The 27,400-nt window shown below is 39.7% G+C and overlaps 1 protein-coding gene across 1 annotated transcript in view; it reads right to left on the reverse strand.

Annotated features, from left to right (window-relative positions):
* The window catches only part of Lama1 (laminin subunit alpha 1), a 160,850-nt gene that overhangs the window by 41,670 nt on the left and 91,780 nt on the right, over nt 1-27,400 (reverse strand). The window contains exons 26-43 of the mRNA XM_027942923.2: nt 27,121-27,357; nt 25,901-26,044; nt 25,256-25,435; nt 23,757-23,942; nt 22,534-22,661; nt 21,788-21,908; nt 20,624-20,761; nt 16,500-16,621; nt 14,107-14,193; nt 13,632-13,825; nt 12,669-12,811; nt 10,824-10,913; nt 8,695-8,806; nt 7,629-7,791; nt 2,636-2,846; nt 2,334-2,450; nt 2,049-2,212; nt 20-155 (exon numbers count right to left, since the gene is read on the reverse strand). Coding sequence (XP_027798724.2) covers nt 20-155; nt 2,049-2,212; nt 2,334-2,450; nt 2,636-2,846; nt 7,629-7,791; nt 8,695-8,806; nt 10,824-10,913; nt 12,669-12,811; nt 13,632-13,825; nt 14,107-14,193; nt 16,500-16,621; nt 20,624-20,761; nt 21,788-21,908; nt 22,534-22,661; nt 23,757-23,942; nt 25,256-25,435; nt 25,901-26,044; nt 27,121-27,357 — 2,673 coding nt within the window. The remainder of the gene's footprint in view (nt 1-19; nt 156-2,048; nt 2,213-2,333; nt 2,451-2,635; nt 2,847-7,628; nt 7,792-8,694; nt 8,807-10,823; nt 10,914-12,668; nt 12,812-13,631; nt 13,826-14,106; nt 14,194-16,499; nt 16,622-20,623; nt 20,762-21,787; nt 21,909-22,533; nt 22,662-23,756; nt 23,943-25,255; nt 25,436-25,900; nt 26,045-27,120; nt 27,358-27,400) is intronic.

Genomic DNA, 27,400 nt, shown 5'->3' on the forward strand with positions numbered 1-27,400 from the left:
GCCTCAGAGCATTTCTTACCAGGATGGTCTCACTCACAGTCCTGTGAGCATCGTTGGCCAGTTTCTCTGATTCTTCTGTCAGGCTCTGAAGGTTGTAGTGGACGTGAGCGGCACTGGTGGCATTGAGGGTCACATGTCTGACATTTTTAAGGCCACTATCAAATCAGCATATTTAGAGATGTTATGATACACTAAATCAAATTTGTGGATTCACATGAAAATTATAAGTGCCCATTATTCTTGGAAGCCTCCTAGTTCCCTTCTCCTTAGGAAAACATGGATTCCCCTTCAAATCCTCATTGTCACAGTGACGCTCAGAATTGATCTTTAATTAAAACCAGAAGAAGAGATTATTGCTGTTTCCTTAGACAAACATTCCATCACTTTCAAACAGCTGCCCTCCACATTCCCTGAGCACTGTTTAACCCTTTGCTTATGCTGAGGGACTGCTACTTGTCTGTGTTGGTGATAATCTCTCCTACAAGGCACTTTCTAATTGTCAAAAAGTTTTCCTACACACATAAGGATGCTGAATCTCCTCCCTCAAATGGCACACCCCAGGCTGATGGAATTCAATAGAGATGTCGCAGGAAGATCAGATAATATTTCAATCAGCTGAACTCCATTCTAACAAGTGGGCCAATCACTTAGGAATCTGTCAGATGGTAATGGCGCAACTTCATCCAGCTCTCTCTATCTGGAAAATGAAATCTGACAACTGGTACATCTTTTCTGAGTAACTCACTTCATTTTCTTTCTCAGGTTATTGAGTTGGGCGAGTCCCAGGCCAGACATTACCAGTTATTTTCTGTTACTATTTGATTGGCAAAATCAGGTGACTTATAAATAAAAGCTAATAACATTATGTAACTCTGTGAATCATACAAAATTGCTTCTACTACTCTTATACTAAGTAATAAAGTAATAAAGATTTTGTTCTAGTGATTCTTAAGAGTCACAATATCTTTTTTTTCACTTCTGGGAGATGATAAAAAGTGTGAAGCACAGTATCTAATTCCATTTTCTATGATTGGTTCCTATGGCATGTGCTTGAAGCTGCTATCCATCCATTGAGCTCACGATTTACACATTAGTCTATCTTATATTGTTTTTAATTGCTTTTGTTGTGAGCTAATCTCTCATGGTAGCAGTTCCTAAATGTGGAGATATTTACTTTTCCCCTTCCATAGAATACACTTCCACACAAACACATACAGGTTCCCACCTATCATTTTAAAGAAAAAAAAAATGTACCAATTAATACCCAGGATTGTGTGAATGACCTGTAAGACCTAAAACATTGGCTTCTACATTTGCTGCATGTTAGAATCAACTAAGCATCTTTAAAATAAATTACAAAGATCAGTTCACATCCCAAAGAACTTAAGTGACACTCTTGAGGGAGGCAAGACAAGGGACAAAAGCTTCGATGTTTTATGAAGTTCCCAGTTAGCCTGATGTGCAGATGAGTTTGGGAACCACTGGCTGACACTTGTGTTTCTGGTTTAATGGCATTTTAAACTAAATGAGCACATATTTAATGAACATCCCGAAACGTTAAGTTAAAATAAGTTTTGTGTTACAATGGCAGCCCTTCAGGCAGTAGGAAATAATTGGAAATGGATCTATCAAGCCTTGTAAAAGAGACCACTGACACTTTTATAGGTGCAGTGTGAGCATACCTTCCATTCAAGTCAGTTCCCAAAAGGCAAGATCTGTATAGAAATTAATATTTTTATGCAACCTGCATGTATCCTAACAAAGATCTGAATACTTAGTAGGTGCTTGCAAAAACCTCAGTAACTTGATATTATAGTATACTATTTGTTTCACTTCTATTTCCAGCTCTGTTTGCATTTTCCCATCATGCTGGTGGTAAACTACAATAGCAGACGTAAGAGGAAATCTGACTTATGGCATAAATAAAACAGGAGTCCTTATTTTTACACAAAGAAACAAGAGTGATTCACCCCTGCGATTGAAATAGCTGTCCTTATTCTAAGCAATGGGCCACTACTTCTGAAATTCCCCAAAGTGTGTGACCTTACCGGTCCAAAACACCTGCTAGTCTCTGGAGCTCAATGGCATGGTCCTCCGCTCTGTGGACGAGATCAATTGCTTTCCTTTTGGACATCTGCATGACCAGGTCATCTACATGTTGCCTGAGTTTGGCAGTCCACAGAAGTAGCTCATCCCGGTAATGCTCCAACTGCTACATGGAGAAATTAGTTTTGTAAATATATGTACATCTATTTCACAATGTCTGAGTACACATAGAGATGAGTAGTATGAGAATTCTTTGAAAGCTTTATTGTGGTTGAGTTTTAACTTACTGCTAGAGCATTTTGTGTAGTATCTCCATGTGCACTAGCCGCATCTATCAATCCTCTTCCTTTGGCAATTAGCTTTGAGGTCAAATTAGGTTCTTCTTGAACACGAAGCTTTTTATCCTGCAGCAAAAATCACCTTTTAAGGTTGTTTCATAAAAGTAAGGCAGTTTCTGAGCTTTGGTGCCTAACGCCACCTACTGAAAGTACTCGAGGCTCATTTTGTTAGCAGCTAAAAATGATACTGTTGACCTCTAAGTATTTGGTTACCAGTTCTAAATGAGACTAGTGAGGCTAGTGAGACTCACTCTGAATTCTCTCAGATTGGCCTTGACAATGAGCAGTAGGCGGTTGGTCTCCTGGGTCTTGGTCTCCGCATCTCTCAGGAGCTCCTCTGCTGCCCTCAGTTCACTGTGGTGCTTTGAAAGGAAGCCTTTGGCTGTTTTTTTTAATACCTCCAATTCTTCCTGTGGCTTTTGGTAATGCTTCTGAACTTGTGACAATAAATCTTCAGCAGCCCTGACAAATTAAATGTTTCACATAGTAAGTAAATGAACAAAAAAGCTCTTAGCTCGGGAATGCACTGGAAAGAATTTTTACGTGTTCACACCTAGTTTCTTATTGATATCATGAGTGATACATCAAAGTTATTCTTTTTTTACTTTTCTATTATTTGGACCTTGAGCATGCTAGGCAAGTGTTTTGCAATTGAGATTCATCCCCATCCCAGAACAGTTTTTCTAAGACAGCTTTTGGTCTGACAGATTTATACTTTACTTTTAACACACTATTTTCCATAAACTTCCCAACATGTTTTAGACATGTAATTAAAAGAAATCATCTTAGTGAAACTAGATTCAGAATATTAGAGCTACTTTCTGTGTCAATAATGGGAACTGTGATGTTTCATTATAATATGGCAAGAAATTTCAAGAACAGGGCTATTCAGTGGTTCACTATGAATTTACCAATTTATTTATATGATACAAAGGATTTTCTGAAGTTGGTTAAAAAACAGACTTTTAAAAAACCTTCAAGTCACTTTTCTTAAAAGATATTTTGCATCATTAATAAATGCAACCTTCAGAAAGTCAATATATCTTTCCTATTTCCTTATAAATGTGTTATCCACTTGCTTATTTAAGTCAATTTTGAATTTACAGCTGCATAGAATATGAAAATTCCATACTACGCACCTTGCAGTGGCCAAATACATCCCATTATTTCTCTAACTCAATTTTTCAGGTGAACTTTGAAAAATTCCATGGAAAATATCTTGTAAACTACCCTGAGCTTTCATAGGTATCAGATCACTGGGTTAAGACATGAGAGAAAATGCTATTCAAGGATATACACAAGAAAATATTTTTGAACTCTGACACTGAAATAACATTAGAAGTTCTTTGAACATACTTATGATTTTTAATTATAATAAAGATGTTGCATTATGAATGAGACAACAAAACTAAAGCAGAGTTCATGGAAAGCACAATTCCAATATATCAAACACTTGATCATGATTGATCACTCTTGTTATTAAATAAGGTATCTTTAGGAAAATGTAAAATAGGGGTCCAACTTCCATCTATGAAATGACTTGACCATGGTGAAATGATTCAGTTTCCAATGACTTGAACGCAGGAAGAACAGCAAAAAACTCCACACTCTTCATACTGTAAAATTCATTGGATTAGTACAGCAAGCCAGTGTGTCCCAGACTATATCTTTATAATCCAACTGTCCCATGAACCATTAAGCAGGTTTCATGAGAAAAGTCTTATAGTGAAAGAAACGACATGACATTTCCCCAGCCCCTCCTTGGAAATGTTAATGCACTAAAAGATTTGAGAAGACTTGCAGTAAAGAACTTGTCTCTCTGTAGCAGACACCGTGTCTCCCAAAGGTATCTGGCAATAGAACACTTTTCTTTAATGATATGTCTTTCAATAGCTCTGGGGATACTGGAGTAGAAAATAGTTGGGAAACAGAGCTACAAACAATAATCTTCAGTGTGTGGACATGAGTTCATGTGACAGGCTGGAGTCACTGGCCTGGCAATCCTAGAAGTATTGCCACTGGTCCCTAATTGGTAACAGTGGCTTACCAGCTCAACTGTGCAAGCGAGGTAATTTATGCTGATACTGCTTTCGTTCTTGGAATCTGGTGTTTTGGTACATGCTAGGTATGACCAGTCCTATTATGGTTTGGATGTGAGGTGTCCTCCAAAATCTCATGTGTGAGACAATGCAAGAAGGGTTAGAGGTGAAATGATTGGGTTATGAGAGCCTTAACCTAATCAGTGAATTATTCCCCTGAAAGGATTAACTGAGTGGTAACTGCAGGATGGTAGGGTGTGGCTGGAGGAAGTGGGTCATTGGGGGTGTGCCTTTGGAATATATATTGTGTATCTGGCGAGTCTCTCTCTCTCTGCTGTCAGATCATCATGTGAGCTGCTTTCCTTTGTCATACCCTTCCTCCATGATGTTCTGCCTCACCTCAAGCCCTGGGGATTGGGGTCTGCTGTCTATGGACTGAGACTCCAGATAAACTTTTCCCCCTCTAAAATTATTCTTGTCAGGACTTTTAGTCATAGCAGTAAAAAACTGACTAAAATAAGTCCTGGTAAGAACCATGGATGCAACATCTCTAATGGGCTTCCCTGGGCAGAAACACCACACCCATCCTGCATTTTCACTGCTAGGGAAAAAGTGTGCTCAGGGAGCCCTTCTGGAAAGAAGCCTTCATGGATTCCTCCACACTCCATTGCATCCTTTTTCCCGTTTAAGTTGGGAATCCTCAATAAGTCTTGGTGACAAATTCAATTGTATGCTGAATTCTGTGAGTCCTGGTGAAACTCTAATTAGCTTGATGGTCTGACACAAACATCAAAAACAATGGTTTGTGTGCTAAATCTGCTTACCTATGGGATTGCTCTATGCAAACATATCACTAATTTTATAAGAATTATAATTAAAGAGCCAATGATTACTCTTAAAATAATTCATGTAATTTTAAATGAGATAAATATAGGAATGATACATGTAAAATTGTGGAGTGGAAGCTGGAGAACCCATTTTGAACTCATATAATTTTTTTTTTAAATAAAAGATTTCCTCCCTCTCCCTCCATTCCTTTTTTGCAGTACTAGAGATGGAAACCAGTACCTTAAATATGCAAGAACACACAAAAAGGTTTCATTGTCATAGTTTCACTTATATATTAAAAAGAGAAATCAACAATCTGAATAGTAGTAACTTCATTTCAAACAGAAGCCAGACACAGGGGCACATGCCCATAATCCCATCTACTCAGGAGGCTGAGGCAGGAGAATTGCAAGTTTGAGGCCAGCCTGAGCAACTTAGTGAGACCCTGACTTAAAATAAAATTTTAAAAAAGAGTTGGGGAGGGCTTTGGGATTGTGGCTCAGTGGTAGAGCGCTTGCCTAGCACGTGCAAGGCCCTTGGTTTGATCCTCAGCACCACATAAAAATATGTAAATAAAATAAAGGTATCGTGTCCAACTACAACTAAAAAATAAATATTAAAAAAGCAGGGATGGGGGGGTTGGGGATAGAGCTCAATGGTGAGTACTGGTCTAGCGTGCGGTGAGACACTATTCAATCCCCAATACTGAAGAGAAAAGAAAAGAGAAAAAGAAACAGAAGAACTACAGTGACAGAGAAAGGGGTCCAAAGGAGCCTAGCCGGAGAGGGAGGGTAGGGGACACCTAGGGAAACAGGGCAGGGCTGACTCGGCATTTCACCTTCCTCTCAACTGCATCTTCAGAAAATGAAGTTTTCCTCATTAGAGCAGGAGCTCCAAGCTGTCCTCATTTTTGTCCTTCGTCCCCCACTCCTGGCACCATGCCTGCCACCCGAGACTCCATCCCCTGCTAAGTGCATGGATGAACTGACCATGTGAGGATGATGATGGGAGGGGATGGTCCCATTCGATGATGCCAGGGGATTCCAGGGAGGGCCTGGAAATCTCCGTCCTTAACAAGCTTCTTAGAAGATAGGGACTCCTCTGCCTAGAAAGGCCAAGAGGGCTACCTACTGATGCAACGAGAGAAGGAGCACACTCTGTACAGCACAGAGGAGGTCTCAGTGTCTCCTTCCCCATCTCCCGGGACCCCACCATCTTCTGATCTCCCCCATGGCAACTACTTTATGGTTCTCTCAGGGACCCCTCCAAGTCCTAAGTAATGTCATAGTAATTAGGTTCCTAGTCTGCTCTCCAAACTGCATCCAACTGCAAGCCCCCCCATTTTATGTTTCAAGCAACAATAATGCCAAAATTATGTCAATGACAAAGGAAAAGATGTAAATCTAACCCTCTAGCAGGTTGCTAAAGATGTGTGTCTTGTTTTCAAACATGAATTCTGAAACTAATTTGGAAATGCACATCAGGAATCCTCAAGATGTGAATTCTTTGACTAAATGATTCTAATTCTTAATATCTACTCTGACAAGAAAAAAAGCTGAAATAGGGAAAAATTATAACTATATATACTATCAATATATAAATATTTGATATTTTAAAAAAGACATATTGGAAAATATATAATAATATCAATATATATATCTTTGATATTTAAAAACAGACATATTGGAAAATATATAATAATCTTGTATAAGAGGATTCAAAATAGCAATAAATCATAAATAGTTTGAATACATCAACTAGAAAGAATAAGCATATTTAATATCATCCTTAAGGCATTCATCAGAGCCTGGCAGAAGGACAACTTGTGTTAATACATCAAGTAATAACTGAATGAAAATATAAAGAAATGAACCTAAAAGGAAGTTTTGAGCTCCCTGAACAGGCACAATAATTCTTCAGGATCTCTGTCATTTCTCATGGTAGTTTTCAATGAGTGCTTGTAGAACCTAGCTCAGTTATTCTCAGAGTAACATCCATGTGTTTATGGCCTGCTTACCTATGGACTCTACATCTGTGAGAGACACCCTTGCATGTGATCTATAATAAGCACAGTACCATGAGGCTCTTTTGATACATAAAATGTAATTCAAGAGTGATAGAAAAACCCAGAACTACTTCACCATAGCATAAAGACAGATTGTAATGACTGTACTGCTTACAACCTCTACTCTGGAGGGGTCAGTACCCATCTCCTCATATACCTAATAATGGTGCGGGTGGGGGTCTTCTCTTCTTCCACAATATTCCATCCCCAGAGAGCACTTTTTTTTTTTTTTGCAATTATTCTTCCTCCTCTCCCCATGTCCACCTTCCCATCTCTACTTGGTGGTGTTGAGAATGATATTTAGGAACTTACTTAAGTTCAAGGGTGGCATTTTGGTGCAAGTGTGTGAAATTCCTTTTCTGTATAATTTCCAGCAAAGATGAAATGTTCTGTTGGATACTGTGAAGAGTAGAATCGGGTAGCTGGAAATCTTCATCCAAGGTCTGATTTAAAGTTGTTGCCTTTTCAAGGATTTCTACGGAGAAAATTAATCAATCATTTCATAAGTCTCATCAAAGCAGACAGTACTAAATGGAAGGACTTAGAATCTTCTTTGGTGAGGACTCTTCTGTCCACCTAGGCTGGGCAGGACCTCCACTCCACTCAGGCCAGGCTATGGCATCCCGTCTATCCCAGCATACTCTGCACATCCCCTAACACAGCACTCCTGAAGCTGGGATTACTGTTCTATTTCATGTCAGTTTTCCTCTGTACCCACAAACTCCATGAGGGCAGGGACTAGTCATCCTGCTCCCCTTGGCATTTCCTTGTAGGTGGCATGGGCACAGAAGCCACCAACATTTGATTCTTCTCTTTTTATTAAGCATTTTTTATTCTAATAATTTTCTTACTTTTTGGTCTATAGAGTTTTTTTTTTTTTTTTTTTTGCATTGGATTTTGTACTTTTTAAGTCCTTACACTATATTCAAAAATGAAAGCAAAAAATGTGTTTCTGGTAGCCAGAAAACTGAAAATAACCAAGAGTCCAAGGAGAACCCACTGTGGAGTGTGTGAATTACTCTATTAGGCTGGATGTACTTTGGCAGCAAACTGAAACCCCAAATTCTTCCTTCTTCCATTCTGGGAGAATGGATATCAACTTTACCATAATGGGGCTTGAGAATTAGGATCCAAGTGTTAGGCACAAAATAATATGGAAAATAAAAAAGGAAACGTGCACTGTTTAAAAAAGAAATCTCTCAGTGGAAGACTATGGCCTGGACATTCAGGATTCTCAAATGATGGAAGATTCCAGTCCTATGGCTGTAGGAGCTTAGCACAAGACACATGCATCTATCTACTCACACATCTAATAAAGTGACTGTGACTTTTCCCACCAAATAAGCTCAGAGCCCCACACAAGACCTGCCCATCATACCTCTGATGCTCTGATGCAGCCTCTTGATGAATGTGGCCAGGTCTTGACTTTTGTCAAGGATAGTCTCAGTTTCCCTGTTCACCTGCTGGCTGTTTGTTAACACTCTAGTGAGCTGACAGAAAAATAAGGTCCTGGGTTAGTGTGACCTTAAATCCTACTTATTGTCTCTTTTAAGAAAAAAACTCTACCAGTCTATCTATCCATCCATCCATCCATTTTCCAGGAAACAGAGTGAAGATATACACTATCTGTAAATCAAAGTTAATGCCTGATGGAAACTAAGTGGTTAATGTGATAATTTAATACTCAATGAGAGAAAAGATGGTATATTTTTACAAGCAGCAAAACTATCAAACCACAGATACTCCCTGTGTCTGTTCACTTTAGAATGCAAGTGCAGTCACAGGTCACTGAACGATGAGGATACGTTGTCTGAGATATACATCATTAGGAGATATTTCATCACTGTGCCAATGCCATAGTGTGTTTATACATACCTACATGGTGTAGCCTCCACGCATACACACTGTATAGCTATTGCTGCCAGGGTCATGATGGACAGAAACTATACCAGATTAAATCAAGCACAAAGGAAAATGACACTATCAAGAGACTCAGTAAACATGAAATGTATGAGGCTATTGGCATAAAAGTACACAATGTATTAAGAGGAAAAAGTATACTACTGCCAATTGATGAAAGAGTTTCACAGCTACTTATTATATCATTGTTAAGTATTATGCACTGTACACAGTCCAATACTTATAAATGACTGGGGGCTGCACAGTAGGTTGTTTAACCCAGCAGAACCACATTTGCTACAATGATTGGACAGCCACAGTAAGACTTAAGCAATAGACATTTTTTAGTTCCATTATGAATCTTATGAGAATTCTGTCATATCTGTCCATCATTGACCCAAATATTATGCAGCAACAACTATCAGAAATGACTATATATCAGCAACGACTATATAGAAAATCAAACCTTACTAAGTTGTATAACCTGAGAAAATTGAGTCTCTAAGAGTTAAGAACAAGGAGTCAGGCAAACTGGGTGTTATTCCCAATTCTTCCAGGCGGTGGAGCTACACATCTCCAAGCCTCATCTATAACACTGGGGTAATAATAACACTATAATAACACTTAATAGCCCAGAGACTGAGATTTAGCGCCCTTAACTATTATTTTAATGAAGAATTTCATAATTTGTAAAATGAAAGGCTGTTTGTAATTTCCAAGAATACAACATAACTCAGACGGGGCTTTAAAGTGTTTTCTAGTCATGACCAAAGAAAATCTTCTTTAATGGACAGAATTTATCAAGATCAGCTCATCACTTTCTACCAAATGTTTGTTTGCTGAAGTACTGAAAGCCTACTAAACCCTTAAACTCTTTTCAAATTATCCTGAATTCTAAATCAACAGAAAACAAACTAATACTTTCGTTTAGTGTAGAGGCTTCTAGGTGTGTATGTTGAGAAATTTACAAGTGACAAATTGTAAATTTGACAATAGGCCTCCTGAGCCATCTACACATGAGGAGATTCATTTTAAGGATCCCTAAAAACCATTTCTCTGGCATGAACTAAACAGAATAAATAATTCCCTGCTGAGAAGAAGACAAGCTGACATGATACTTCAAGTTCCCAAATCAGAACTGCCCCCTGCCTGAAGCCTGTATGTTGGGGGACACCACATACTGGAGTCTATGCTACGTCCCATCTCCACCCAATAAATCACAGGAAGCTTTACTGGTCTTCAGTGGAGGACCTTGCACTCATCATGTGCTCAGTTATAAAATTAATTTAGAGGGAGGAAACCTGAAGAATACTTTTAATCCTACCCATACCCCTTAGTTTGGAAAAGACAATGGAAGTCAGATAGCAAAGCCACCACCTGATTCTTCCCTCTGCAGAGATGACAAAAAGTAAGTCAGGAGCCTTTTCCCACTAAACCACAGAAACTGTCAGGGTTAGAAAAAATCTGATGATAAAGCACTTGGAGCAGCTCCTGAAAGAGGGGGCTGGTCTGACCTTATCAGAACCTTCCAGAGAGCCACAAGGCAATGGCTCACAAGGGCTGGGAGGAGGGCTGGGTGGGGAGCTGGTTTTTGTGCCAAGAACCTACCTGCTTTTGCAGGTCCTCCGTCTGTTCTGCAACACCTTCCAGTTGAATCCCTGCCCAATTCTTTTGGGCATTTGCTTTTAATAAAGACTCCTGGGAACAAAGGAAACATCACCATGCTTCAAAGTACAAAGTTCTGATTCTTAACAAAGAATCACTTACTAATCCCCCCCCTTTTTTTTTGTTCACAGAAAGAAGTTCTACTTTCCTTAAGTTGTCATTTAAAAATAAAGCAACCTACATTCACTTAAGTTTCAATTATAGCTACATGATTCTATACTGCCACCCATTGCTTTGTATTTCCCACATAGACATAAATTCACAGTCTGGTGTGTTAGGCAGAATCAGAGATTGCTGAGTTTCTTAGATAAAAGTTTGCCTTTATTTCAGTATCAAAGTCATATTTTTTTTTGGTGTTGCTAGGGATTGAGCACCAAAAAAAAAAAAAGTCATAAATTTCAACTACAATTGCCAACAAGTTAAAAAATGTATTCCACAAACAAAATCATTTATAATTATTAAGTGCTTAATTTATGCCAACACTAATTTCTTTACTTGTTTGAATTTATTTAAACCTAAAAACATTCCTTTGAAGCTGTCATATTACTGTTTCAGGGAGGTTAAGTAACTTTCCCAAGATCCCTGTGCTGGCAAATAATATAAAATAACAAGAGTTCACACTCTTAACCTTTGTTGGATACTTTGCATAAACATAAAAAGTTATTTCAAGGGATGGACAAATATTTTAAATTGGAACAAAAAATTCAAAATTAGTTAAAATTTAAGTCAAGTATTCATGTCACTTGATAAATTTAAAGTGCAGTTATACCCCTGGGGCCCACACTGGCAGAAAACAGAATTTGTTGATTGTATATAGGGTAGTTAGAAAGAAAATTTAAATATTTTTTATTATTTTAGATTTTTTTCAGATGGATAATTTCTCATCTTCCCAAGACATTGTTTGCTATTTGAGAGAAAATAATTTTAAAACATTCCTTTGAGTTTCCTAAATTTTCCTTGCTTTCATTAGAGAAAGGACCATTAGAGGAGAGTGGATCACAGACCCACCCCTACATCCCTACATGTACAGAAACACACCGACACGTGTCTAAGGAAATAGTAAGTCTGAGAAAAGCTTTTATTTCACAAAAGTCATTTAGAAATGACTATCCTTTTTATTACTGCATCACACAGTAAAGATCTCAAATTCTAATGTATAGGTATCAAGCACAATTCTAATGTAAAGGTATCAATCACATTTTCTTCCCATGAAAATTTAAAGTGCCAGAGGAGGGTGTCATTTACTAAATCAATCTCTTAATTTCCCATCCTTTAACCAGACCTTGTTGACAAAACATTAAAGTGTGATTGATCCCCAGAAATTTTAACAGTTTTCTAGGGGAGGATTTTTGTGCCTTGGAACTTCAATTAAGAATGACATACTTAATAGAATATCATCCTTCTTCAGCCTAAACCAACTTTAAGGAAGATATTGTCCAGATTTCTTTCCTGTATTTGTGTTAGGATGATTGTTTTCAAATATCCAAAGTCTGTCAAAAGAGGAGCAAGGGATTTTTGTTTTATTCCAAAGGGCAAAACAAGGACCATGGGGGCAGACTGTATAGAGGTCCTAAGGAGCAAGTCTCAAACCATAGAGCCATCCCCAAGGAAACAGGTGTGAGATGACGAGTCCCTGTCACTGGTCACCTTCAAGGCAATGCTGGAAAGCTCCCAGTGGGGGATGATGGAAGTGAGGCTCCTACACTGGGGGACAGACAGAACACTCCTACTACCCCCACTGACTATCTCTCCATGACACGTGTCTGTCTCTGTATTCTTAGTACCTACCTGGAGATATTTAGTTGTATTTTCCAGGTTTGACAAAATTCCATGTGGGACAGGAAAGATGCCAGTGAGGTTCATAGAAAGAATGGCATTGCCAACATCATCCAAGTCATTCAGCAACACACCTGCACACTCATCATCACAAGCTAGGAGAGAAGGGAAAAGGGAGAGAGGTTTAAAGTTAACACAAAGTGGCCTGCCCTGTGTCCATGGGTTGTGTGAGCCATTTTGTCAACAATACGAGCAAAGGACATGCCAAGTTCTCAGGTATGGCATCTGATCTCATTATCACTCCTGCTGTGGGTAGGTGGGCAGTACCATACAATTGCCAATCCCCTGTTCTCATATGGTTGCACTGAGACTCAGATCAGAGAAGGGACATCTCTGGGGTTACACTGAAAGCAACGGCTGAATCCAGGAGTGCCTTCTGGTATGGTCATTATACTTCCTCAACCTTTAAAGTACTATTGCTTGTCTATAACTCAGGCCAACTGCAACAATCCCAGGACTCCTTCCAAAGCCTCGTCTATGACTTACTCAGAGAGTTTGCAGACTCTCCCTTGGCAAATGCAAATGAAGGACAATGGAGGAAATAGGTAATGCTACAGTGAGATTTGGGTAACACCAATGACAGCCCCATGGTGGTGTTGCCTGTCCTGGGATGACTGATCCTTGGTTCCACTACAAGAACAAACTATTAACACAGCTGAACCATTGAGCTAAAATTCCTGTGCTGCCTTGGGTATCAATGATGGTATCCTAGAACTCCTGCCTTGGCTTATAAATTCACTTCATTAGATGCAACAGCCATCTATGCTCAATTAAAATAATAATATAGAATATAAAATAAAATGAGACTTTCAGTCTCCTGTTGACACTATAGGTCACTATAACCATTTCTTTCCTACAAAAGCTAACATTGGAGAGGAAAATGTAGCTTTAAACATTTAGACAAGAAATACCTACAAACACAATTGCTTTCCACCAGAATATGTCTTGGTTGGCATTCCTGGCATCGGATCCCCGTGGCCCCTGGCCTGCAGGTACACTGCCCAGAGATGCGGTCACAGTCACTGTGAACAGACCCCTGTGGACTGCAGTCACACTTCTGGCAACTGCCACCTGGTATCTGAGGATCCCCATGGTAGCCTGAGGAGCACCTATAGAAAGGAAGATATCAGGCACAGACAGTGCAGTCAACACTCGTCAGTAAATACAAAAAGCAGCCCCTGCCCAAGGACAGTAATCATTCGTGCCAAATGAAATGCAAAGCACATATTCATCTCAGGAGACCCTGACCTGGAACAGTCATGAGGTCTCATATCAATTTCGCACTTGCAAATTGAGAATGACTCCCAAATCATGATAGCAAATATGTCCAGTGCATTATATGTATGTTAGGTGTCCCTAGTGATCTCCATGTGATAATTCAAGGGCGTACCTTTCACAATATTGTCCTTCATAGCCCAGAGTACAGGCATCGCAACGGAAATCTCCATCACCTTCCAAGACACAAGTGGGACTAAAGCTGGAAGAGAATAGGTTTGTTTTTAATTTTTCCTTGAATTTTTCAGATATGTAGCTTCAAATGTTTCATAAGGAACTTATTCATGACTATTGGGACATGTCATAGTGTTTGAAAAGTTAAGTGAGCACATTAGATGATTAGACAAGCATTTTAGAGCTTAACTCTGTTGGGGAAAACCAAGAAAAATAAAAATGTAATTAATATAAGTGTGCTCAGATCTTGCATCCAAAAGACATTCAAGCAGCCCTTTTCAGTGACAGTCCTGTGAGGGCTGGGCAGAAGACCAATCTTAGGAATTATAACTAATTAGTCACCCGGGAAAGCATCCCAGATAAAAACGGATCCTGTTCTGAGATTTACATAGAGAGTTACCTGCTCACCATGTGATAAAGTGATTAAGAGTTGAAATGACTGTGAAGCATGAAAGACAGCAGGGAGAAGAAGGCTGAACAGACACAGAAGAGAACTTCATTGGCTGCAGTGAATGGCAGAGAAGAAGCCAGAGGGAAGAGAAGCCCTTAGATGGGATGGCATTTGAAAATGACTGGACCTGCAGGCAGGGAGCAGGGCAGATGGTAGATGAGTAGAAGCCAAATGACAGAGCCCCTCCAAGTTTCATAAGCTGCTCAGATGCCGATCTCCTTCAGGGTCTTCAGCTTTGGGCTCATTTTTTTTTTCTTTGTAAACCTCTCTGCCTCCATATTGTAAATTACCCAGGCACCTCTAGAGGTTAAGCTAGGTACCTGCAAACTATTGAAAGAAAGCAAAACCAAACCCACTCAAATCAGGTTTGGTTCCTTGCTGGCTAATACAATGAAGGGTCCAGCATGAGTGATCAGCCCAAGGCCTCTCTGATCTGAAAGGTGAAATATCCTTCCAAATATTTCTATGGGTACAGAGAGCCAATGTACCTATGGATATACACATAGTTGTGTATTTTCTTTTTCCAAAATCACATTACACTAAATAGTCAATTACGTATTTCCATTAGCCATTGTGCCAATTTTTCTTCTTTTTCTCCTCCTCTTCCTCCTCCTCCTCCATCTCCTCCTCCTCCTCCATCTCCTCCTCCTCCTCCTCCATCTCCTCCTCCTCCTCCTCCATCTCCTCCATTTCCTCCTTCTCCTCCTCCTCCTCCTCCTCCTCCTCTTCCTCCTCCTCCTCCTCCTCCGTTGTAGATGAACACAACATCTTTATTTATTTATTTTTATGTGGTACTGAGAATCAAACCCACCAATTAGCTACAGCCCCATCCCCCTCTGTGCCAATTCTTTACTGACAAATAAACTTCATTTTTTTCTCTGTGTTTGTATGATATTCCACTCTAGGAATATATCACAGTGTATATAATCAATCTTGTAGGTATTTCAGTTTGCCCCCAATTTCTCATGAGCAATGCTAAAATACAACCATCTTTCTACATCTATTCAAGTATTTCTATAGCACAGACTGCAAAAATGGAGTTGATGAACCAAAATTTATGTACAGATTTAATTAAAAAAAACCCCAAGTTATAGCAATGACAAATTTTAGGATGCTTGGTAACTTACAAGGGAAGTGTATGTAGTACCCATCATTGGAACTCACAGCAAACATCAATTACTTGGAGATAATAAAAGAAGATTCAAACAAACATTAAAAGGAAAACTTCATTTTAGTATACCAAAAGCTGGCATTTGATCTTTCTGTATTCAATGCCTTGCCAAATAGTCATAAGTGATAATAAAATATTATTAATGAATTATAATTTTCATTTAAACACAAAGAAGAGCCATCGGCACACCCATTCCCACTTCAAATCTCTTTTCTGCAGTCAAGTAATTCATCATGAGTACAAGGCAGACTCTAGTCCCCATTTTATCACTAGATAATATTTCAGCACTTTGATAGGCACCAGCATATATAAATTATCCTTTTCCAAGCTTAAATTAAATAGGAATTGGATTCTTCTGGAATGGGCCATTATTTATAAAATTAATAACAACTCATCTCGATGCAGAATAGATATACAGCTGGGGGCCAAAATTAGTCTTTAAAAAAAAAAATCCCCAAACTTCAAAGTCCTTTCTTCAAGTTGTTCCAGTCTAACACCCAAGATCAACACAGATGCTTTGCTTTTGAAAAGATTCTCTGCAAATACTTATGAGAATGAACACTTCAAAAAAAATGTTTATCTCCAAACACGGAGATATCTACAAACATGGAGACATGTTTGTAGACCACTCAGAGATCGAGAAGTGAGGCCAAGAATGGAAGCAAACCTGACTGTGGCTGAGCAGGTGTACTGCGAGCACAGCAGAGCTCACCTGGAAGGGTAGGGGTGAGGACAGGTGCACGGAGAACAGTCCCCAGCGGAGCCAGTCACCTTTCCATAGTAGCCAGGAGCGCACACGTCACAGTGGTCACCAACGGTGTTATCATGGCAGTTCTGGAGTCCCATGTTTCAGAAGGAGAAGGAAACAATGGAAGATGGTTAAAAACCATCCTGATTGGGTGACAGCCAAGTGTTATCTGTTTCATATCAGTTAGGCTTTGGTTGTGGTGGTTCTTGAATTTCTAAGGATGAGAGAGCATTTTTCTTCCTCTGTTTTAATCCTGGAAATTTTTCCAGCTCTGTGGCTTTCATTCGTCATAAGACTATATTCATCCAATAAAGCCTAGAAATTACTAGGACATTTTTTCCAAAGTAAAAAGAGACACAGGACCCCTAAAAGCAGCCAGCTTTCAGAATCTTGAAATGAGGATCTAAAATATACAGTGACCTAAAATAAAAGTGATTGCAAGCACCAGCTGGGGTTCAATGATCGCAGGCAGGGAGTTAAAAGAGCAGAAGTGAACACATAGACGGTTTAGGAAACAGACCCTGAAGAAGAACTTATGGTCTCAGAGCACCACCAACAGATTCTTATAATAAGGAAAGGAAATTCCAGTTAGATTTTGTGTCACCAGTTGACTATGGTCCTATTTTTTTTTTTTGTAAAAAATGCATGTTTTTTTTTTTAAGCTAAAAGAGCAAGTGATTCTTGATACTCTATTCCAGTTTAGAATCTGCTTTTGCTCAATTTGACAGTGTTTATTGAGCTCCTGTAGAAAGGGTCTCATGACTGATGCAGGTGAGATGGAAAGAATAAAAAAGAGGGAGTCCTTGAGCCAACTGGAGGACTGATTCCAAGAGAGGATGAAGAAAGAAAATTTTTAAGTGTTTGAAAAACTATTTTTAAAGCCCTTTTTAAAAAAATCACCATTTTTCATTTTAAAGCCTTAATATTTCACCTGGTGAAAATCAATTTTTTCTTGGCTCCTCAGAGGAATCTCTCTTCAGAAATAAAATTTGCGACCTTCTCCTTAAAAAGTAAATTGCTAAATACTTCTTTTGCCAAAATAGTATAAAGCTGACATGGAATAAATATTAGGTGGGAAGAGAAGGCAGAAGTAGTTTCTCAGATTTTTCATGGTCAACATCAACTCCAACGTAAAAACTTTCCCTAACAAAGGCTGCCTGATCTTCAAGACCCTAGAGAATCAAAGACAAGCCGCCCCAAAGAATAGGAGAGAAATAAGGATCTATTAAAGAGAACTGAAGTGGGAAATGTGAGATGCTGTGGGAGATGCAGAGATGCACCTGCCATTTTTGAGTGATGTAAAAAGATTTAGATGTGTCTTCCCAAAGTGGATGGTGGAGAGGGGCTCCTCAGGTATCTTCCTGGTCCTTGGTCTCCCCTTTCCAGGCCCCACTTCTATCATCCACTTGTTTTGATAACCAAAGGCCTACTGACATGAAGTAGTAGGGAAAATTTTACATACTGGATGATAAAATCAGATCCGTGGAGTTCTTGATGACCACACAGATGGTTCAGAACGAGTGCTCAGGAGATTGTACTAAAGAGAAGTGGATTACTGCATAAAACCACAAAAGAAATCTGACAAGGTAAAGAGTAAGGAGGAAAAGAAAGGTCCCCAGCTCAAAGAAAAAGAATGAATTAACCAGAGCTCTATCAGTTGGAAGAATATACTGTCTTAGTATGTCATCAACACAACCAGGCAGGCAAAACTCAGAGGCTGTGCTGTGGAGACATGGCTCCTCAAGTTAGAAAGGGATGCTCCCCTCTCCCTTGGGCCCTGGTGAAAGGGGAAAGGCTCTGGGCACGATATTGAAGATGATGACACACGTGTCTCAGGATGGTGAATGGATCCACAGCCACACCATATGACCACAGGTACACAAACAGAGGGGATATAACCTGGAGGGCTGAAGATTTGCGATCTTTGGCACATGAGAGAGGGATTGATGAAGTCGTTTTGCAAGTTCTTTGATAAGATAATGCCACTTTTCAAAATTAAGTCAGAACTACTGGTTTATCTCAATGGCTCCAAAGAGTATGTTCATATTCTAAATTTAGAGCCTGCATCCAATTCTCTGACAGTAGGAATAGCCATTGTTGTGGACTGTACCATTCAACTTATAGATCCAAGTAAGATGTCTTGTGATTTGCAGGTGGCCTCTGCAGAAACCACAGATCTGGACAGCTATCAGCCACTGTTTACCCCGGGGAGATTTTTGCCATGGTCTAAGGTGATCTTTTCATACTGGGTAAAGTGGCTGCGTTATTTATTTCTATTTTACAAATCAGCAGATCAGCAGGTGATCGTATAACTGTGTTCTGGTAGACTTGGGCCAGCAGCAGCAGAGTAATAATTGAGTGTCCTAGGAATACCTAATCTTGTTAGCTGTATCATGGAAAGATAAAGCATCAAAGAACTGATCAACTTCTTTCTGTATGTGACCTCTCTCCTCATAATTGGCCAAGGAAACTTCCCAGCTAATTACACCTCACTCTATTTGTCTGAAATCAATTCTCCGTAAATCCTTAAATGAGATCTTTCCATTTTCTCTATTAGGTTTTTGCTTTTGCCCGAGAGCATGAGCTGATTAGAGCGAACAAAAATTTTTAACAGTGTTGGAGTTATCTGCATCTTCATTAAGTCCTTGTGTAATGGAAATAACTCTTTTATCCTTTCTTATATAATGGAGTCAGCAAAGGTTAACAGGTGTCTTTTTCATTGAGGAAAACCATGCAGAACTTCTTTGGCCAGTGGAAATTGCCTTTATTTACTTATTTGCTTGCTTGCAGTACTGGGGTTAAACCCAGGGCCTCATGCATGCTAAGCAAGAGCTCTAGCACTGAGCTGCCTCCTCAGCCTTTATTTATTTATTTTTTTTTAAAGAGAGAGAGAGAGAGAGAGAGAGAGAGAGAGAGAGAGAGAGAGAGAGATTTTTTAATATTTATTTTTTAGTTTTCAGTGGACACAACATCTTTGTTTGTATGTGGTGCTGAGGATCGAACTCGGGCCGCATGCATGCTAGGCAAGCGCGCTACCGCTTGAGCCACATCCCTAGCCCCTGGAAACCTCCTTTAAATTCTACATACAAAAGACACTTCTGATCAGAGGAGGAAGACAGGCGAGTGTGGCTGAAGGCTAGGAGGGATGCACAGCTCTAATTCCTGTTTGGTTCCTTATGTCTTCTTGTGGTCAGGCCATACCCCAGATCTCTAGGGTTTTGGGTGGGTCTTTCTTGGTGGGCAGCTCACTTCTTTTATTTAAGGATATTCTAACCAGGGAAAGTCAGTTTTAGCACAGTTCATACAAGTCACTGATGTTTCCCATAGGAATTACTGTGAAAGATGAGATTTCAGGAGTAGGGAACAAATACCAGATTATTTTATGTTATCAGCAAGTCCTGGTTGGCCTATGCAAAATCAGACAGAAAATTTGCCCTCAGGGCCACAAAACTTGTGTGTGGATCACTTTGTCATTTGCAATGGTCAGAGTTCTCTTCATGTCTCCAAGATCAATCTTGGTCTAGGGGAAGGTGACCAAGAAGCAAAAGTGTACTAAGACATCCCCCAATAGAATGTGCATTTTTTAAAGATGCAAGCAGAGGGCGTTACTTTACCCAGAGAAACACTTTCAATGCAGGCGCTAACTTATTTTAAAATCTATGACATAAAGTTCTCATCCACTTTGACGATGGTTACTAGAACTGCATGTAAAAACTGACACATTTGGTAGAGTGCTTGCCTTGCATGCACAAAGCCCTGGGTTCAATCCTTAGCAACACACACACACACACACACACACACACACACACAAAAAAAAAAAAAAAAAAAAACCAAAGCCTGACACATTTAACTAACTCCCAACTGATGCCCACGAACAAATTCATTGAGGGAGAAAGATTTATAAAAGAATTTCTACTGGCACTGTCAGATCACCAAGTTAAGCCTTTCTGAAGGAAATACATGTTGTGTTTAGGTAAATTTAACCTCTCACTGAACCAAGGAACTGGTATGACTACAGAGCAGGAATTTAAACTCCAGGGCCTATGCTAGTTCTAAACTTTAGGCAAACACCCACAAAACAAGCATACCAGGCACTTCCCAGTTTCGGGGTCACAAGTCTCACTGTGGTTATTGCAGTTGCAGGGCACACAAGGAGCAAGCAGAGGGCGGGGTCCCCTGCCACTGCCTTCTGGAAGCTTCCCTCTGTAGTACCCAGGGGCACAGTCCTGAAGGAATACAAAAGGACAGGGGAAAGAAAAAACAATCTGATTAAAAATTGGGCAAAGGACTTAAACAAATTTCTCCAGTGAAGACGTACAAGTGGCCCACAAGCATATAAAACATTTAACATCCCTGCCATGAGGGAAATGCAAATCAAAACCACGAGATACCATCTCACACCCATTAGGGTGCCTCTTATTAAAATAACAGAAAAGAACAAGTGTTGGTGAGGATGTGAAGAAATTGCAACCCTTGTGCTTCACTGGAGGGAATGTAACATGGTGCAGCTGCTGTACAAAACGGTATGGAGGTTCCTTCAAAACTGAAATCCCATATGATCTGGCCATTCCACTTCTGGGTATGTATGCAAAAGAACTGAATGCAGGAACTTAAAGAGATATCTGTACGCCCCTTTTCACAGCAGTATTTATGATAGCCAAAAGAAGAGAAAAACCCAAATGCCCATAGAAGACTTAGTAGATAAAATAAGTATAGCCATACAGTGGAGTAGCATTCAGCCTTAAAAAGGAAAGAAATTCTGACACAGGCTAGAGTATGGATGAACCTGGAGGACATTCTGCAAGTAAAATGAGCCAGCCATAAAAATTTAAACACTGTGCAATTCCACTTATATGGAGAACCTTTAGTGCTCAAGTTCATGGAGACCAAAAGTAGAATGGTGGCCGTAGGGGTGGGGAGAGGGGGATGGGCGGTTGTTGAATGGGTGCAGGGTTCCAGATGTGCAATATGAAAAGTGTTCTGGACATTGGTTAAACCAATGTACTTAACACTACTGTACATGGACTACTGTGCATGTACTTAACACTACTGATCTCTGTCTATACTTATGAATGGTTAAGATGGTAAATCTGATGTAATATAGGTTGGAACAAAATTTAGAAAAAAATTTTAATTCAAGAAAAAAATGATCATCATGAATATACATGAGTTTCTTTTTCACATTTTCAGTTGCTGTAAACAAGCACAATTCAATTCAAAACCAGGGAACAGATTTCAATTGGTCTCCCTACCTGACATGAGAATCCAGCGGTGCCCGGGGGACAGAGACAATTCTCTAACAGGGAAGCCACCTCTCCCTCAGGGTGCAGCACTGTAGCCTTTGTGCCAACCTCCAATGAAATGTTTGAGATTCTGTGCAACCGGTGTGAAGAAGAGAGAGAGAGGAGATGTTAACACTTGAAAAACTTTCTAGAAGCATTGAATGTGACTTAACATTTGCATATATATTAAACCAAGGATTTCCTCCCAGTTTGAAGTAGTTCCTTCTCATGATTATAAATAAAATGCCGAAAATGCCGTAAAGTGCAACAGCAGTTTCCTTACACAGCAAAGACCCTCATCCAACATTGTAGAACTTGAATATAATGTTACAGAAAGTGTACTTGAAAGACAACTTAAGTACTGGTTTGGCAAGACTTAATGGGTTTCTTACAGGCTAACATATCAAATGAGTAGGTGACGATATTCTTTATACATTGTCAGAAGAAATGGGTACTGCAAAAAATAGTACTTTTTTTTTTCATTTCATCTTCATCTAAGATTCCACCACTTATATTTTATATATACACACCATGGCCAGTAGATAATTTGTAATTCACACATCCTATTCCATAAGGATATCAATATTTAGCAAAGTTTGAATAAGGAACAGAGATACATATATTAATAATATATGTAGTGGGAGTAAGGTGAGTCCAATGCTTTCAGTTCAACATCAAATCAAAAAACATTTGAAGTTCTAGAAGCTTCTGTGTACCTGCTTTGCTGTAGTCCTTGACCATATGATGCCTTGATGAGGATATACTCAATATTGCTAAGAATGGACATAAAATCCGAATGTGTGACTGGTTTTTCAGAAACAGAGTTAAAATATTTCCAAAAGTTCTGCGGACAAGAACAGATTCAATTAAATTAAGAGTATAAATTCTCACAGGCAAATGACCTTATAGAGAAAATATAAATTTGATGATAAATTTCTTTATAAATGAGCTCTGTTCTGGGCATGTCATTAAGTTTAATTGACAAAGATCTGTAACCTCCACCAGGGCAGGCGTAGTGGCAGTATTTTCAATAGACAGACATCACCAAAGATAGTGCTGGGCACACGGTGAAAGTTCAATAAACATGTGCTGGAGGAATAAAGAGACACTACCTGAATTCTAGTAAAGTCCAAAGATTTCTGTACCATCATGACTATGCAGATTGAAGTCAGTGCACCAAGATAAAGGATTTAAGGTGCAATTCTCACTAAATTAATAGAAATACAGTAAATACCCCTTTATCTCTAGGGGCTTGTTGCAAGAATCACCCAGTGAATATCGGATACCTCATGTAGTACTGAATCCCATACATACTATGTTTTTTCCTGTACACACATACCTAGGACAATGTTCAATTTATAAATTATGCACAGAGATTGACATCAACAATAATAAAATAATACAGTTATAACAATATATTGTAATAAAATTGCCAGAATCACTACTTTTGTGCATGGAGGTTGTTATTAAGTACAATAAGAGTCAACTGAACACAATCAGTGATACTGTGACAGTTGGTCTGACAACCTAGGTGGTTTCTAAGTGACTAATGGGCAGGTAGCATACACAGTGTGGACACACTGGCCTACAGGATGAGTCACATCCTGGGCAGGACAGACCAGGATGGTGTGAGATTATGTCATGCTACCCCTAAAACTGTGCAATTTATACTTATGAACTGTTTATTTCTGGAATTTTCCACCTAGTATTTCTATAGCTCAGTTAACCATGGGTAAAGGAAAATGTGGGACAAACAAAGACTACTGCATCTTTCCTGAGGGTATGATATTGGAATAGGTTTTAGAAGTCTGGCTAAACCCATGGGAAGTTTAATACCAAGGTCTTATTTCTCATTTTCTTGTTAGTAACTTCAAATTTTCATTACACAGATAGCAAAGATCACACCTTGAAGGAACATATATTAAAAGATCATAGTCACCTCTTTCATTTCCACTTCCTGGTCCTGTCTCACGCCATTCTCTGGTGCTGGTGCATCCATGTAAATGACTTGCTTTCTGGTTCGACCTCCTTTGATGAGAATTTGAGGCTCATAATTGGAGGTGCCGATGCCATCAGAGGAATAGAAGGCCATGGTGTACTTTAGTTTGCCACCATACGCCAGGAGCTATTGAATAACAAATTATTGTTTATCTTTCTGATGCAGCCTTAGTTTAAAACATTTTGTTGTAAATCTGCCACCATATGAAAGAAATCTCGCATCTTAAAAATATATTTCACATATGAAATGTCTTGTCTGGAATTTGCTTAATTCTAATTCTACTCAATTATAGATTGTTTAGTTCTACTTGATGATTCCAATAAAGTGGGCTCCAAAATAAATCAGTGCAATAACAATTCTAATTATTTTCAAGCTCCCTTGGATTAAAAATGATCTCTACAGAAGCAGTGAATATATATTTGCAAATATTAAAGGTCAGGATGAATTCACACATAGACTGTAATGTTTAGATAAGCAAAAAAATGCAAACAATGTCTTTCATAACTATTTTATATGGATTTTCCCCCCAAAATGAATGATGATGTCTCGAGAAGGGCTTCTTGGAGCATGAAAGGTACCCAGACTGGTATTGAGCTGATTTTTGTAAATACAATATATGTCTGTTGAAGGATTGCTTAAGGAAACAGTAAAATAAAATGATTTAAACATTAATAGACTTGAAAAGTCCCTATTTGTGGGGACTTTTGCAAACGATTAACACCTCTTATCTCCTCTTAGAAAAAGGGATTTAATAATCACATCTTTTATTTTTTAATACTTTTTTAGTTGTTGATGGACCTTTATTTTATTTATTTATATGCAGTGCTGAGAATCAAACCCAATGCCTTACATGTGCTAGGCAAGTGCTCTACCACTGAGCCACAGTTCCAGCCCAGTAATCCCATCTTTTAATGACAGACCTGTGCAGACTACTGTGATTCTGAATCCTTTTTTTTTCCTTTTAAATAAATGACAGTGGAATGCATTACAGTTCTTATTACACATATACAGCACAATTTTTCATATCTCTGGTTGTATATAAAGTATGTTGACACCAACTCGTGTCTTCATACACGTACTTTGGATGATGATGTCCATCACATTCCACCATCCCTGCTAACCCCTGTCCCCTCCTTTTCCCTCCCACCCCTCTGCCCTATCTGGAGTTCATCTATTCCTCCCATGGTCCTCCTCCCTACCCACTATGAATCAGCCTCCTTATATCAGAGAAAACATTCTACACAATGGAATATTACTCAGAAATAAAAAGAGAATAAAATCATGGCATTTGCAGGCAAATGGATGGCGTTGGAGAAGATAATGCTAAGTGAAGTTAGCCAATCCCCCAAAAAACAAATGCCGAATGTGATTTTGAATTGTATCCATAACCCCCACCTCAGGGAGAGGGGCACCAATTCTAGGTTGGGTGGGCGCCTTACCTGGTCTCCCTGGAACTGTTCTGGTAGCCGCCAGTAAAATGGCTCCCCGTGGACATGCTGACGGACAGTGGTGGCATCCAGCAAGATGTCGGGGGCCTGGTAGTACACCCCCTCACTGGTGCCCTTCAGGTTGCTCTGAGAAACCACACGCAGAAGAGGCTGTTTGGAGTCCAGCGTCACCTAGTCATGGAAAGAAGAAAACATACTTCAGATGGTGAATCAAGTGCTCAGGTGTGATTTGTCAGATTCCACCACTGCCTCTCCGACAGAACAGCTTCACGATTAAAACAGGAACAGTGCGGGCTTTTCCTTTAAACAAAACATCTGGATTAAAAATGAAACTGCAAGGGCCTTTAAGTTACTGTATATGGGGGTCAAGCTATTGCTACCCTCGGCAATGTTCAATCACACGAAGGAGACTGTTGGGATTACTATCTTCTCTCCACATGGAGTCTGACATCAGCTAAGGTGCAACTCTGAAAGCTCCATCTGTTTCCCTGGACAGCAGAAGGGGAGCTCTGACTCCTATACTAACCCAATTAGCACCCCAGAATTCTGATGTCATAAGGGCAAAACTTAACGACAGTAAGTTTTGAGTGTCTCCTTGACCCCTGCCCAACTCCCACATCTCTCTGTGTGACTTACTGGGGTCCTCACATATCCCTCCAACTCCGAGCAAAGGTGCGACAGCCCAAAGCAGAAGCAGGGGCTGCATCCCAGAGCGTTGTCTGCACGCAGGGCAAAGGTGCCAATTCGACACTTGCTGCATTGGAGGCCAAACACATTTTCCTAAAGGGAACAGACAGTGGACTTATTCATGTCTGAAAAGAGGAAATATGATTTCTGCACAAACAAATAAAATACAAAAATAATCTTAGATACACAAGCATCACTGAACTTGCTGCTTTCTCAGGCGAGGTACTTAATTGACCTCTGTAGGCCCAATTCTCACAAAGACTCAGTGATTCCCAAACACAGCTGATGTTCAGAATTATCTTGGAAGATTTTGAGAACACAGAGTCTCTGATGAGCATCTCCTGGGATGCTTTAGAGCCCACCCTGAGACCCCAGGTGATTCTAGGAGCCTGACTAGGTGATTGCTAAGGCATACCCCGCTGTTCTGATCATCTATAATGAGAACACTTGTCTTAAGATGTGGCAAGGCAAATACTGATGCTCCCCTGATTCCCACGATGTGGTATATGACATTCCCCTTCGTCATATTCAGAATTAGCATCCCAGAATTCTGATGTCATAAGGGCAAAACTTATGACAGTAAGTTTTGAGTGTCTCCTGGACCCTTGCCCAACTTCCACAGCTCTGTGTGGGAGCTGATCCTTTACCCTCTTTCATTTCACCTTGTATAAGGACCGGAGAAGGTAACAATGGCTTCCTAGTAACAAAGCACTTTGGGAAAACCAAGGGACACACACAAGATCAAAAATGGCATTGAAGTCTTAAGACTTTACAACACACAAAAATTTCCTTTAGTCTGACCAGCACACACAAGAGCATGAATACTACTTCACAGCTATAGTATCACAAATCTTCTCAAAACCTGTTAGCTATTTTGCCTGTATATTCAAGATAGACTGGCCACTCAGCCCACTGCAACATGTGTGAGGAAACTAATTGTTTTTCAAAGTGGTCCCATCACTTGATGCTTGTAATAAATGGCAGAAGTTCCATTTTGAGAATTTTCCATCATTTTAGAAAAATATATGTAGACTTAAAACTCAGATATAGAAAGACAGTAAAACCATTAGAGGAAGTGTTAAAATCTAGCTGCTTATTCATACCGTCTAAAACCCAAGAGTCATACTGACAAGGGGGGAGGAAGGAAGTGGAGGGTGGATGGCAAATACCTTGCAAGAGCAGGTGCCGGTTTCCTCTGCACAGCTACAGAGACCCCGTTCCAGGTCACAGGTGTCCACCAGTGTCCCCCTCAGGTCGCAGTCACAGGGAACACAGTCAGGAAAGTCTCTGTAACCCAAGGAACACTGATCGCAGCTCTGCCCACCAAATTCCTGCTTGCATTGGCAGTGACCAGAAAGCACGTCACACTGGGGATTGGCTGACCCCTCATTACTGCAATTGCAGGCCTGAGAGAGAGAGAGAGAGAGAGAGAGAGAGAGAGAGAGAGAG

The sequence above is a fragment of the Marmota flaviventris genome, chromosome 16, assembly GCF_047511675.1.
Source record: "Marmota flaviventris isolate mMarFla1 chromosome 16, mMarFla1.hap1, whole genome shotgun sequence".
Lineage (NCBI taxonomy): Eukaryota > Metazoa > Chordata > Mammalia > Rodentia > Sciuridae > Marmota > Marmota flaviventris.